The following is a 15,794-nucleotide window of genomic DNA, read 5'->3' as shown; positions in this document are numbered from 1 at the left end:
ACAGGAGGCACCCGAGGTCACCAAACACAAAACAGAACTAGCAAAGAAGATAGCTGGAGTCAGCTTTGGACATTCAGTTACAGGCCTCAGACAGCTTTATGACCAAATCACATTTTTTGGAATTAGTCTCCAACCCTATTCAACGGAACTATTTTGGAAAACTTGCCATTGAAGAAATAAGCACGGTCCAATGCCTGGAGAAAGTTTTAAATCCAGCAGTGCAAAAAGAGGCCTAAATGCCTGTCTTAACCAAAAGAAGCACTTGAAGAATCACGGCCTACTTAGTTGTTTAAAAGCCCTTTCTGCTGAAGCATTGGTCTTCCCAGACTTCACTTTGTGAAGTCTGCTATGTCATCAGCTTTCACATTTAGTAGCTCTGCAACTGAGCACCATTTAACTTCAAAAAAGCTAGAGATATTGAAAACATTTGTACTCCTGAATTTCAAAAGAGCAGAAAGACTTCTTGGCAAGAAAGTGACAGAGGACAACTCTGCACCTCTGCCCATGTCTCCCAAATTGCCAAGGGATTACCTGCTTTAGAGTCTGTCTGCACACCCTCTCACACGAGCGGGTCTCCGAGTCCTACCAGGAGCTGAAAACTAAGCTGCATATACTTAAGTTAAACAGTTGCAGAATTCACAACTGAAGTGGCAAGAGAAACCCTTCCCTATCACCTGTAAACTTACGTTCTGCTGTACCTGCTACCTCTCTCGCCAGGACACCCTAAGTCTGAGACAGACTACACACAATCCTTGTAGACTGTGCATTTCACTGCCTTTTGCACACGCAAGTCTCCCAACCCCCATCAAGACAGCTTTGCCTCTGATGTCCTGCAACACAAAAAAGTTTGACAGTGTTTTTCTTTAGAAAGCTATGTGCAGAGGCTTAAAGTCTCTTCATGAGCCTCCTCCTTTGCAAAGTAGTATTTTGCACCAAGAGTTACAACAAGCCTAAAGAAGGTTTATGTTTAAACTTGAGTAAAGAATCTCTGCATCAATCAATATTTCCTATTTTCCATAATATTGCATGAGCCAACTTAGCTTATACCACAATGTTTTTATTAATAATTTTCAGTGTACACGTTTGTCTAAACACCCAAGCACTTTCTAACTGTCCATGTGACATCAACTATTCAGCATTTGCTCCTAACACTTAACCATACATAGTCGTCTTGGAATTTGCCAACAATAGCTGCAAATCTGTCACAATGAAACAAGTGTTCTTGTATACTCACGTCAGCTGTAACCAGATGTATGAATCTTTTCTTATATTTGGAAAAAACACACCACTGAACACCCAAAATAAAACACATTATCGGCCCTCTCTGTAAAGAACAAATTGTATGAAGAATGTTTTCACAGCATATCAGACCCATGAACGTGTCCTTTGATCTGATCCTACACAACTCTTCATGCAGACAGACCTTTATGGTTAGAGTTACTGACCCTGGGACAAGCATCAGAGTATACTTATGAAACCACATGCAAAATCCAAAAGAGAGTCAGAAGTATGGGTTCTCACCACTCAATATTGCAGCTTACGCATGAATTTACTCTTACCTCTTAGATTCTAGATTAACACACACAAACGCTTATAGGCTCAAGACACAGGACTATAAGACTTCACTTCTTCCCGTCAGCTTCATACAGCATGCATCACAAGTCCTTGCCCTTAACTTCTGTTTTCAAGGTAGTTATGCAACACTTCACAGCAACAATCGCTCGTTTATAATTTAAGAGTAAGCATTTACTTCAGAGCTACTGTAATACTGATCTAACATTTAGTGTAGATGTGAGACTAACAGAATGTTCTGGGTTTGCGTGGCAAGGTTTTGGTAGCAGGGGGCTATAGCAGTGGCTTCTGTGAGAAGCTGCGAGAAGCTTCCCCCATGTCTGATAAAGCCAGTGCCAGCTGGCTCCAAGACCAACCCGCCGCTGGCCAAGGCCAAGCCAATCAGCAACAACGGTGACACCTTTGTGACAGGCAGTGAAAACGGCAGTGAAGAGAGGAGTGAGACTATGTGAGAGAAAACAACTCTGCAGACACCAAGGTCAGTGAAGGAGTGGTGAGGAGGTGCGCGAAATGTCAGAGCAGAAAGCCTTTCCTTGCAACTCATGATGAAGACCATAGTGAGGCAAGTTGTGCCCCTGCAGCCCATGGAGGTCCACAGTGGAGTAGAGATCCACCTGCAGCCCGTGGAAGGGACCCCACAGCAGGTAGATGCCTGAAGGAAGCTGTGACCCTGTGGGGAGCCCGCGCTGGAGCAGGCTCCTGCCAGGACCTGCGGACCCATGGAGAGAGGAGCCCATGCCAGAGCAGGTTTGCTGGCAGAGCTTGTGACCCTGTGGGGGACCCACGCTGGAGCAGCCTGTTCCTGAAGGACTACGCCCTGTGGAAGGGACCCATGCTGGGGCACTTTGTGAAGAGCTGCAGCCTGTGGGAAGGACTCATGTTGGAGAAGTTTGTGGAGAACTGTCTCCCATGAGAGGAACCTTCATAATGGAGCAGGGGAAGAATGTGAGGAGACTTCCCCCTGAGGGACAAGGAGCAGCAGAGACAACGTGTGATGAACTGACCGTAACCCCCATTCCCTGTCCCCCTGCACCACTTGGGGGCAGGAGAGAGAGAAATGGGAGTAAAGCTGAGCCCGGGAAGAAGGGAGGGGTGGGGAGAAGGTGTTTAAAGATCTGGATTTATTTCTCACTGTCCTACTCTGATTTGATTGGTGATGAATTCAACTCCCTTTTCTCCCCAGGTTCAGTCTTTCTTGTCCGTGACAGTAATTGGTGAGTGATCTCTCCCTGTCTCGACCCTTGAGCCTTTCATCACATTTCCTCTCGCCTGTGCAGCTGAGGAGGGGGAGTGATCGAGCGGTTTTGGTGGGCATCTGGCATTTATCCAGGCCAAACATAAACACAGATATTTATAATTCACTTCTGACAGTTTTAGTGTTTTCTTTACCACACTTCAATGTCTCTGCTTTTACACCATAGTCATGACCACAACTCCTGTTCATCATGGGCTTCTCTCATCCACATTAGTCCTTGCACAGAGCAGCTTTACTTTCAAAGCAAGCTGCATCTCCCAAGCCTCATATTTACAGAAAACACAAGTAGGTGGGCAGAGCAACTTTGAAGTTCATGCCTACTGTTGCAAACAAACCCAGTACTTTGATTCATAATGAACTTCAACCAACTGCCTGAGAAACTAGCACCTTCTAAAGGCTCCAGTCTCCCTCTGCCTATGGAAGTGAAATTCTTTTAAAGCAAGTTTGTTTTCAAACTCACCAATGCTGACAATGTTTCATGCCTCTTATCTGACAGGTTATTTAGGATTTTTTTCTTCCTATTCGTCTTGATGACAAACTAGTTTTGACATCTGTGTTCAGTTATTCTTTCTTAGCACTTGAATGTTAGACTGTCCCCATGAGAAACCGAATACTGAGTGTTTTCACACAGACACTGATTAGTATTTGTGCTTTCACAATGCTTAAGAAAAAAAATTATACATCTACGCATGATAGCATAAGCTCTCCTTGGAAAAAATATTCTGACTTAAGTAAAGGGTGAAAACAGATTCAAGCCATGTCAAGAATAGCGTTCATGTGCTTTAGCGGTACCAGAACCAAATAACAACCTATACACCTGTTTTAAATGTAGTTACATTCCAAAACGTCTGCAAAATCTCAGTATTATTCAAGAAGCACAATCCTGGCACACTAACATAGTAGTAGAGAAAGATGAAGCAGCTTCATTTTTCATTGAAGGGAAAGATGACCTTGGCATGAATCTAGAGCCACAGGTGGGAATTTCAACTCTGATTTTGATAGGAAAAATAACTGATCTCAACTACACAAAATCCACAAAAATAAGTACTTCATTATTAAAAAGCAAACATTTTGCTCAGAACAGGAAGGAACTGAATATATAGTGAAATTTAAGTGTTGCAGTAAGATGTGGCAGTGACAGTACTCTTAAAGAGCCTACTATAATACATTTCTAAAAGATAAGTCATTAAATTCACTTGAAAGAAAAGGGTAGACTGCTATGAATGGACAAGTTATTACAGAGCCAAGATTTCCATGCTCATCTTAAACATATTCCTTAAAATAACAAACCAAGTCATTTTCAGAGATACCAACTTCTTTTTAACAAAGAACATTTCACATCAATTCGAGATCTAAATTTCACCTATGGTATTCAAAACAAGCTCTCAGACTACATTGTTTATTCTTCCCCACCTAATTTTAGGAATTATAACCACCTTAACATTAAAGCATTGCATTCCTAATAACCTAATACACAAGGATATTGAGTACTAGTCATGTTTTGCATTTCCATTCTCATCAAGTGTAGCAAGCTCTTCGTAGAGATCAGGTACAGGCTCTAGCATGCTACATGATTGTTCTTGTAACAGGCAGCCACAATACAGTGGGTGCCCCCCCAAAAAATGAGACTATACTGGGTTTGGCAGCACCAATCAGACTGTGTGGCACCAGACAAAAACTGAAACTCCACTCCTTTACAGCACGACAGAGCTGCACCACACTTCCAATGCAAAACAGTGTTCTTAACTGCATAAAAGGTCACTTTGCTGAACTGCATCAATAGACCTAGTGTGACTACGACATTAGTCTTCGTTGCGCCAGCTAGCGTCCCAGCTCTCCACCACAACCACCTTCACCTCTGCTTTTTAACCAGAGATAATTTTACTGTTGAAGGCAGTCAAAGGTTTAATTTACAAGTCTCTATTCATGCTCATAGCTAATCTTGCAGATCTAGTGGAAGCATCATTTGTGCTATTCAGACCAAAAGATAACACCACATTTGCCCAAGGAATAAACAGGAGGGAAGAATCCCACTGACTATCGCTCAGTTTGATCTTCTGCAAGTTGCACATAACACGTTCGCTATTCAGTTAGCACTGCTGAGATCAACAGCTCCCATGCTGCAGGCCCAAGCCAAAGGCTGCGTTTGGGTGGCAGTTCAAAACACTCGCTCCTTTGAATTAATTCGGGTCCCCAAAGTGTATATCTCTTCTGCATGACTCAGCATGGATTCACTTTGCCCTCTGTAAAAACACAGCACCTGGTCCAAACCAATCCATTGCACCTCAGAATCTGCAGTGCCCTGTTTCACATAGGCTCAGAGCATGAGTAGAGCAATGCCTTGTCAACCAACACCACATGGCATGGATTTGCCTGTCAGTAGTACACAGTCAGTCCCAGCAGCATCTGCTAGAGGTGTTGCCAGGTAAACTGATCCATAGGGGAAATTTTGTTGCAGGGACAGACGTTCACAACAGTTAGCTGTTGTTCAAGGGGTTTTATTCAGCAGCTACCTTCAACACATGTCTTACCATCTGCTGACAGAGGTACTATAATGAAGAACTCAGTTTTAGAAAAGCTCAGGCATTTCCTTCCTTTCCTTGAATTACTACTGGTTAATATGCTCTAGTAATAACAGCAGTAACAGACGAGGGTAAACTTACCATAATTTTCCATTAGCATATATCTTGTCTATGCTATTTAAGCCATTCCTTGGTATGTTACAAACTGAAAACAGTATTTCTTCCCAGAAAGGCGTCGTCTCTACTGTATTCCAGCCCAGAATTATATTACACATTATCTTTAAGACAGAGTTCAAAGTTAGTCCAGTTCAATAGGCTAATAAACAGAGAGGTCATTGGACTGCTCGTTTCATAGCTTGCATAACTTCAGAGTTAAAACACAGGAGAGAAGGAAAAGGAAGAAGCCAGTTTTAGCCAAAACCAACACTTTCACCCCCTCCGTCCTTCTGTGATTGCTTCCTACAGTCCTCTCCCACTCACCTAGCACTAACATCCTCTAGTTTTGTTTTCTCTCTTTACAGACCACTCCATAGTAAGGCATCACATTTAGAGCTGCAGACTCAACTCTTACCCATCACAAAACACTACAGTTATTCCAACACCTTCAGCAACGGACTGGAGTCATTAAATAAAAAACACTACAATGTTTAAGAGACAACACAAGTTTAGTAGCCCAGTAAAGAAGATCTAAGTTGATAAGACTAAAGACAGTCCCACAGAGCAACAGATATTGGCTAGAAGCTTACCTTTCAACTGAGGCAATGTCATATATGCATAAACCCCCTGGTTCACAAACTGGTTTTTAGCTTACAGCTCACATTGAACAAGATGTACCAAAAACCAGCCACAGTAGTAACGTATTTCAGAAGCCTGTAAGTATACTCAAATGTATCAAAAATATCCAACGATTGACAAGACAAAACACAGAATTTTAAGTGAGCGTCACCATGTGCAAAAATTGTAACTCATATGGGCAGTAACTTTACAGGGTTACTCTCATAATAGCCATGATATCCAGCATCAGCGCTATATTTAGATCAGTGCATCATACTGAATTATTCAGTTGGTGGATTTATCCATTAGATACAGTCAGATTTCAGATGTCTCAACACATGGTTCAGGGAATGGATACGAACTGACGTCTTCAAGTATTTAGAAAAGCAGCTCCAGTACCATACATCACCTATTTCTCACACGCAAAGTCTATGCAGTTTTCTTTTGTCTTTGCTGACTGTCACTGAAAAGATATTGCGAACAATATCTATTTTCAGGACTGGCACTGGCCTAAAGGATTCATATAACCTAGCAAAAAGGGACTTCAGCTGTTACTCATGTCTGCGCTTTTTTGTGTGGACTATCATCCAAGCCTACTACACATTCTTAAACAGCCTGTTAACAAAAAATGCATATATACATACACTAAATTTCCCTTTTGAAATCATTATATGTCCTTTTCTTATAAATAAAGATAACAAACAACACAAGATCAGTTAAAAACAGACATCCTGCAGCTCACATAAATACCAAGGAAAGCTGGCTCTATAGTTCAACTGCCTGAAAGAGTCACATGCTTTCAACTTGCAGAAAGTGTACTAAGAGGAACTCTGTGCTTCTGTATGCTCACCTACCAACGCATGAGGGGTCCTGTCCACACTAGTGCCACACTTCTGTGTTTTCAGTACATCATCATAATCTGCTGCATCAAAGTTTGTCTTCCACACCATCACCTGCAGAAGAAAGGCAAGTGGCTAAGCTATCTCTATTAAAATTTTCCATCTACATTTGCTTAACAGTCAGTTCATTCAACACATCAGAGAAGAGTCAACAGATGTACACCAGAGCTTACTTAAGAAAGCTTCGCCATCACTTAAACTAAGGATGTTTTTTGTAAACATGCTACTGAATACAGACATAGCATAACTGTGTTCTCGATGGGTAAGTGACCTAGGTCTTCTGCATTCTTTGGGTCAGGAACAACATGAAACTAGAACTACCAAGAGAACTTCAAAGCAACATGCAGAACATACCACTAAACCCACAAATATATTAAAATACCATGCTTAGCGTTATAGCAGTTATCAGCCACACCTCAAACAACTAGTTACTGGTTTATCATCATTCACAGGGAAAGTAGAGTTAGTACTTTGAAACGTGCATTAGAAATCTTGAGCTAGTTTGTCAGCTAAATACCAAACTTAAATCCCATTTACAGGCTGCTTCTCTCCATAATGAAATATTTATTTCAGAAAAGAAAAGAGGCCTCTAATACATAAACCACTTCAAGGTATCAAGAGCAAATCTGCAGAGTAAAATCCTTAGCAGTGGTTCTAAATGCTGAAAAAGTTTAAGAGCAATCAATCAACTTTCAGAAGTCTGAAAGACATCTATGAACCCAGCTCATCTTGGTTATCAGAAACATCAGTGTTTATTCTTCACTTACATGTTTTAATCCCTCCTTTGCCTGAAATAAAAGGCTTTTTCTTTTATAGGTGCATAGTTAACCAACAAGGCCATTCCACTGCGTAACAGAAAAAAGCGATGCTCTTTCATTGCACAGACTGTCTCTTCACAGCTAGCAAGCGTGTTGTTACAACAAAGATGAGCATTGCCACCTAGCCTAGCCTGGGGATTAACAGCAAGGCAACACAACTCAGTGAAAACTGACGACAGCAGAATGGATACTTACTCAGGCCACTACTTTGGGTTGAAGTCTGTCCCTACCTTCAGCGGGGCAACTCACACTACGTTAAAACGAGCGTATATTTGCAGCACAGGGTACAAACGGCACCACCGCATTCCAGCAGGCCCATACAACAGGCCTGTTTGCAGTTCAGTAATTAAACTTTTCTTTTTGGACAGGCTATATGTCTAAATTACCCCACAAAAATTAAAATTGTTATTTCCCTTGGATCCAGAAAGCTAGTGTTCAGAGAGGTCCATTCCATTGGAAAAGCTTCTTGTATATACATAACTGTCAATCTAAGACTAACGCCAGTTTTAATACATACATACATTTATGTTAAAGTTCTTCCTCCATGCACAAAAAGGAAGCACTGCCTGCATTTTCAGATACAAACCTAAGAGGAGAGGGGCAATTCCTCCATGGGAGCTAAGAACAGGAAAGCCAATAAACACAATTCAGAAACATGCAACCTTGAGCTATGATGGAAAGGGCTGCCAAAGCGGTCAGCATATGACCACATGCCATAAGTGTACCTTTACGAAGCACCTTTCTGGGGAGGCACTGCCATTCAGCAGTTTAGCTTAACACCACCGGGTGATAGTTTGCCCTAAACACTAGTTTGTTTAAAGAAATCCCAACCATAGAAAAGACAAAGAAGGAGCTGATAGAAGTCTTTTGAATGAATCTACTTTACACACAGAAATGTGGGCTAATACATCCTCTTAAGCTAAAAATTAATACATAAAAAATCAACTTCTTCTATGCCTAGAAATTGAAGACAAATAGAATTTCTGAAGTTTTCTACCAAAAATAAGTAACCAGTAATTGCTATGTAACTGCAACTTGCAGCTACATCAGGGCTTTTAAGGAAGAAAGAAACAAAAGCAAAAAGTCGTATTTATTTCCTGTGTTAGATAAGCATTTCAAGAGCAAACCTTAATACAGTGACCCCAGTGTAATTTTATAAGACAAAAACCAGGATGCATCTCTTCAAAACAGTCTGTTTAAAGCCTTAAATAAAACGTGGTCATAAAGAGACGTGATGGTGAGCTACGCCGCAGATCTAAGCAAATCTATAAAATATAGTTAAAATGCAGCAGCTCATGAAACTATCATGAGCTACAACCCTACCATTGGTTTCCTCCTTGATAGCATACAACTGAAAACCTACATTGTGTAGAAAACCCAGCAAATCTTTTCAGCATGGTCCGTACCTACTGTGTATGGTTTTGCCTTCCCCTACTGATAACAGAAAACAAAACCCAGCAGCTTTTAAGGAAATGTGAATCTGGATTATAACTCAGAACCAGAAGCAAAATGAAGATTTCTTCTTCTGCCCCAACTGCTTCATCCACAAAGCCCCTTCACCAGCAGTACAAGACAGACAGGCTCCCAATCCCAGTGCAGACATCAAGGTCAGCAGAGAAAAGGCCAGCTCTGACACAAAGCTGTGCAACTGCAGCATTAGCCACAGTATCTCAAATAAGACTGAGAGGACAGATCTGGAGGAGTAGGAGAGCATTGGAGAATATGAAACACAGAGCACTTTAGACCAGTGAAGCCTGAAGAAGAGAAGGCTGTGAGGGGACCTTATAAATGCTTACAAATATCTGAAGGGTAGGTGTCAGGAGGATGGGGCCAAGCTCTTTTCAGTGGTGCCCAGTGACAGGACAAGGGGCAATGGGCACAAACTGAAGCACAGGAAGTTCCGTCTGAACATGAGGAAGAACTTCTTCCCTCTGAGGGTGACGGAGCACTGGAACCGGCTGCCCAGGGAGGTTGTGGAGTCTGCTTCTCTGGAGATATTCAAGACCTGCCTGGACAAGGTCCTGTGCAGCTTGCTGTAGGTGACTCTGCTTCGGCAGAAGGGTTGGACTAGATGACCCACAGAGGTCCCTTCCAACCCCTACTATTCTGTGATTCTGTGAAGAGTATTCTAGGGAAGCACCCCTGCCTGCTTGCCTTGTCCTTATGCTTGTGTCTCACAACCAGCCTGTGGCAGATCAGGAGACAATCCATCAGCATAGCCCGTGATATTCAAGGTATCTCAACATAGTCATTTGTACACCCATCTAACTTATTCCCCTGCAGCAGATGCCTCAGAAAGGCATATAACAAAGGCCATATATATGGTAATACTTTTTGTTGTACGTACCTATTCCCACATAATACAGCTGAAGTGCTTCCTCAGTAAGAAAAGTCTGTGCTTAATATATCTCACTATTTTTAGTACCTGTTTTCTCTCTGAAAACAGTAAGATACCACAACAACAGTAACAACAAGGCACAAAACCATCAAGTTAAACTAGTTAGATACCTGTTCATCAGAACCTCCAGAGGCAAATAAGTCTCCAGCTCTTGAAAACGCTACACAAGTAGCTGGACCCTGCAAACAGATTTAAAAAAATGTGAAAGAAAACAAAGTGTTATAAAGCTCCACACATTTCAGTTTTACAAGGTATTTCTCATTTGATCTCAGCAATCTAAAGGCAAAATTTAGAAAGCTCTTGCCTGTCAGGTAAGTGGGCCACAATCAACATGCTAAGCTCACCAGTACTTGCTTACCATTTTCCACTTTTTTTGCCCCCACTTTAAGACACCCACTTTTCAATACCCATGGCATTAAGACAGGGACAGGAACAAACCACGTTTCACAGCTTCAGGCTTTTCCTTGTTTCCTCTCAATCATTCTCTTCCTTATAGAATTAGAAATTTTTAAAACTCCCATTCATTTATTAGAAGCAGTGAAACCGCTGAGTTTTGTTAAATACAGCCTTTGGTTAGCCACTTGATGGAAAGGTTTAAAGCAGAAAAGGAACATTAAACGCACAAATGCACACAGAGCAGTATCGACAGGCATACTGATAAAGACTGTTAGATGTAAAATACTCCCACTACTGATAATTCTAAGCATTCACAAATCATAACCATGTCCCATAAAAATATAAGTTTCTTCAAACTAATACAAGGAGCAACTAATCCACCTTTCAGGCTTCAACTGCCAAGCCCTCAGAATCCGTATTTTCCAAGCTCCTCCTCACACCGTGAATACTAGAACCATGAAAATACAATGCACTAAGCCAAGATTTTCATATAATCATGGAACGCCAGGGGCCAGAACTTCAAGACAATGACACCACAATACAAGATGTTTCATGGACCACTGTGCGCACCATATTCACCACAGAAAACAGTTTCTTCTCTCCACGTGCTTTCCAACAGCCTTTCTTTGACAATATGTAACTGTCACTAAGGGACAGCAGAGAACACATGACTGAAAAACAGTCAACAGGTAGGGCTACAGGCAAGAAGTGAAAAAGTCAGTTCTATCATGAAGGCAAAAATGAGGGGGAGTTTGGTTGGTTGGTTTTGTTTGTTGGGTTGTGGGGGGTTTTTTGTTGTTGTGTGGGGTTTTTTTTTTTGTATGTGTGTGTTGTTTTTTTTTTTTTTTTTACAGTCATCACATGCTCTCCTATGTATTTATATATTCCATACAAACTACTAGCTGCAGAAGACCCAAGTCTTAAAGCTCTTGCTTACTCCCCCACGACACAACTTCAAAACATGCTTGACCAGCTATCAAGCAAGGCAATCAATTTGCACCAATTAATCTGGGCAAGGTTAGACACATTTTAAGTCAAGAAATCTGTACAAGCAGAAGAACTGACCACATAAGATTCAGTATTCAGAGCAGAATCCAATTACTCATTTTATTTGAGACTTGGCAGTCAACAAGCCCACAAAATTTTCAGCAAAGGAGAAAGAAAAAGCCAAGGCTATCTGAGGAGCACTGACAAAAAGAACAGGTCACTGAATGGCAGACAGAGCAGCGTCAGCAGAATACATTGTATTTGTACATTAGCTTCTACTTACTGTATTCTGTAGTACCATCTAGAGTTTTGCAGGAGACAGCTACTCTCTTCAGATACCAACTAGCCGGACAAAGTCAGAGGGAACAACCAACAGCACCAGAAACAAGACAGAATCACTACTTCCTACCCGCTTTGTGTGGAGCTTGTGGCCAAGCAATGACAGAGGCTTCAAACCAAACAGGCACCTGCAGCAACACAGGAGAACACAAGCAACAGGCAGGCACTCCTTACAGTACCATCACCTGTCATTTTTAAGCTACAGCCTAATGATCTGTGTAGGTTTGCATTAGCTGTCAGATTTTTAACTGAAAATTAGAAGGCTGGCTTAAAATGCTTTTCTGTTAGTAGTTTTACAGAAAAAATGCCAGAGTTAATGCATCCAGGATCATCACTGCACAGCACAGGCACTTGCATTTTGAAGAAGCCTCGCTCTTAAAACAGTCAGTTCCGCAAAACTTTTAAGTGGTGCTGACTGCTAAAGCACTGCTTGAGTAAAAGCATGCATTTCACACCACACATCTATTTTAATACGTTTTCAACCTTTCAGAAAGCACACAGGACACACAAGAAAAGGATGAGGCAGGCACTCAGATGCGGTTAAACAGAGCTGGGAAATCATTACGTGTGTTCAAGCACAGGCACAACAGACAAAATGTTCTGCCTAGAATAAACAGCTGAGAACCCAGTTAGTGAAGTTTTATGTCAGCTGCTGAACACATTACTTTGCACACTACCTTAAGCCTGAGCTTTAGCCCAAGCTGAAACGGGCAGAGGCAGGAACAAGCATTTACAGAGGCTGCCTACAGCCAAGTTTGCCGGGAAAAGCTAGCTGAACTAGTAACAGGCTGAAAAAAACAGAAAAAAAAAACCCCACCACCCTAAAACAAAAACACAACCAGACAAGTCACAACAGCCACCAGAAAACACCACACCAACACACACCTCCTCACAGGAGCAGAGTTTTCCTCTTTAAACTAAGAAGCTTCTCCTCACCCTGTATCAAGTTGCAAGGACAGACTATTCTATTCTGAGTTCACATCTTCCCAACACACATTCGCATGGAAACCTCCCATCCAGTTTGTTTCTCGTTTCCCTTCTTCCCCTCCTTTGTAAAAGTGAGCTCATCATTTTAAGTCCTGAAGGTAGACAAATACTCAAAGGCTGCATTTGGGATAAGTACCCAACTCTCACTGCAACCTGCATCCCGCAGACCTGTGTGCCTTCAAATGTATCTACGGGCACAAGGTTATGCTGGGCAAACCAGAGTCTTCATGTGGTCACTCCCAGTGTGAAGAGTTTTAGCTTCCTCAAAACACATTAAAGTATTTCCATATTACCATTTCACCTGCAGTGGTTTCAAAAAGTTTTGAGGCCTTCTAATAGCAACACCTCACCTGAGAGATCTTGCCAGAAATTATCTAGTAGCAGCAATTTCAAAATGCATGCAGAGTCATTAGTGTGACTAAGCTTGTTCAACTAACACAGCATTAAATAGTGCAGATATTTCAAGCCAAAGACATCAATCAGCTGAGACAAAGTGTGCTTCTGCCTTCTATTGCCACCCGCTTTCCCCAGCAGTTCAGCTCTCCAACCACACTATCAGGAATAGAGACTGTCTAAAAAAATACAAAAGCAAAAGACAAATAAGGAGTGAGAAAGGGCAGAAACAAGTACAGAGCCAGAAATCTTTGAGCAGTACTCGCCACTGTGCAGTTAACAGAGCTGAGGATACAGAAACTGTGCTCTGACTGTAATAAACCATTCAGAGCTGGGAGGGCAGAAAAGACTTTCAGGACACGAAGACAAAGTGTTCAGGAACAAGCACAGGTGAGGAATACCGGAGAGGAGCAATGTTTCATAAAATTATTTTTATCAGTCTAAATATTTCAGTATATTTATACAAAATTTAGCACAATACAAATCACATCAAAAGAAACAATGAATTGACTCCAAAGTCAAGGCATTCTGAAGGGGGAAAAAAAAAGTTGTTCAAGACAACATGTTCCTCCCAAAACAGAAAATTATATCAAAGACTGAATGTACCTTTATAATTTGAAAGAAGGGGAACAAACAAGTTTATAGACAAAACATCCTCTACAGATTTGTTGACATAAATTAAGCGAAAAGTATTTTTGCTACATACACTTAACAGCACTCTTCCTAGATACAATAGGTTTGCTGTAGCAACATACAAATAATAGTTTGCCAAATACTCTTACAATTTAATATAAACACACAAAACAAAAAGCTACACTTGCCAGTGATTAGGCACAGCCTAACTCCCATCTGTTCCAGGTAAGCACAGCAGAGATCCAAGATTTCCGATGGTGTCCTGGACAACAGGTACATGGCTGGAGACTGAGGAATTCAAGTTTTCCTTCAGACTGCCCCCCCCTTTAAACTTGCTGTTTGCATTAGAAGTGCCAAAAAGCAGCAGTTGCATATTCTTCTATACAAGGTGTAGGGAGAATTTCAAGCTTATTTCCCATGCAGGTAGAGGCAGCAACCTTCTAAAGGATCACTTCATTCCTCTTTCTGTAGCAGGATACAAATGCCTTTCTATTAGTATTTCCTGGGGGTTCAGAAGTTCTAGCTTTGCATCGTCATTGTGCTAGGTGCTATACACAAGCTGCTAGCACCAGTCCCCAAATTCCTACCGCTTCTGGCCTTAGATTAAACAGCAAGAAGGAACTGGACAATAAGATACACCAAGTCAGTGGTAAGGAAGATTTCTATTTAGTCCTCAGCACACCAACAACACGAAGACTGTTGAGCTTTTGTGCATGTCAAATGGAGTTTGAAATTATTATAATAATTTTGGTCATACTGCAAAAGCGCTGTGAAAAGTTTGAGGGAAATAACAGAAGAGAGCAAAAAGTCATCCACTGGAAATGTTGAGTGGGAAGAATGTTGCTGCTAATCGAATATTCAACTCCTCTGCTCTAATGAAAGAAGAGCACCAGGCAAGGTGTGGATAAGCCCCAGGGAGCCTTGAAAAAGACAAATCACTCACACACTGGATGTGGCAAAGAAACTGCAAACAAAAAAAAAGGAAGCCATGCAGAAGGAACTATAACAGGATCAAACTTAGTCCTTTACAGCAGCATTCCCAAGGAACAAGACTCAGGCAAGGTCAGACAGCTATGCCACGGTAGCTGAAACACCGGGCGACATCCCACTTCTAGCTGCATACATAGGTAAGAATGGTGAGGCACAGCATGTTACACAACCTGATTGATGTGCAGACTGCCCCCAAGATACAGACATTACACCTTCTCCTTGTTTTCCCCACTTCCTACATGTTGAGCATAAAGATCACAAGGCCTTTATTGCTCTAACAATCCACAGGTTGCTCAGCTTACACAAAACATTAAGGCCTTAGAAAAAGGTGTTCAGAACTATTCTGAATGGCTTGAATGCATTGATCACCTAGAGAGATGGGATCCAAAGCCAGGACACAGACAACAGCACTGAATGACTGACTGGCAGGATGCTAACAGCATCAGTAACAATTGACATAGGGATGACAAGAGACAACAGGAACAGCATCCCTGAAAACAAAGCTTTTAAAGGTGGAGCTAAAAATAGATCTCTCCAAAAGAAATATTTAAGAGAAGGGCCAAGAGTTTAGTCTTGGGAAACAGAAATATGCCTGGAGCAGTCATATCTGCATGCAGACAGCAGATGAATGTGTATCATCTATAAATAATATGCAGACAATCACAGAGAAAGCCCTCTTGAACATCATTTCCCCTCCCACAGAGCTGCTGGAGGACAAAAGCCACAGGATTAAGAACAGCAGGGCCAACACCAACAGTCAATTCAAGTCAAGAGAGGCCAGACTTGTGAGCTTCAGCTAGTAACAGAGCTAACGCTCTGGCTTCAGCATAA

At 41.7% G+C, this 15,794-nt stretch overlaps 1 protein-coding gene across 6 annotated transcripts in view; it reads right to left on the bottom strand.

Annotated features, from left to right (window-relative positions):
• Positions 1–15,794, bottom strand: part of POC1A (POC1 centriolar protein A) — a 58,451-nt gene that overhangs the window by 22,866 nt on the left and 19,791 nt on the right. For 3 of the 6 annotated variants that reach the window (XM_075432581.1, XM_075432582.1, XM_075432586.1), the window contains exons 8-9: positions 10,349–10,417; positions 6,978–7,076 (exon numbers count right to left, since the gene is read on the bottom strand). In XM_075432581.1, the coding sequence (XP_075288696.1) occupies positions 6,978–7,076; positions 10,349–10,417 (168 nt within the window). Of the gene's footprint in view, positions 1–6,973; positions 7,077–10,348; positions 10,418–15,794 lie in introns of all 6 variants that reach the window. The other 3 variants (XM_075432584.1, XM_075432585.1, XM_075432583.1) reach the window with 2 other exon arrangements.

This window comes from Opisthocomus hoazin, chromosome 11, assembly GCF_030867145.1.
Source record: "Opisthocomus hoazin isolate bOpiHoa1 chromosome 11, bOpiHoa1.hap1, whole genome shotgun sequence".
NCBI lineage: Eukaryota > Metazoa > Chordata > Aves > Opisthocomiformes > Opisthocomidae > Opisthocomus > Opisthocomus hoazin.
The sequence above is the reverse complement of the archived record's forward strand: the minus strand, read 5'-3'. Positions and strand labels throughout refer to the sequence as shown.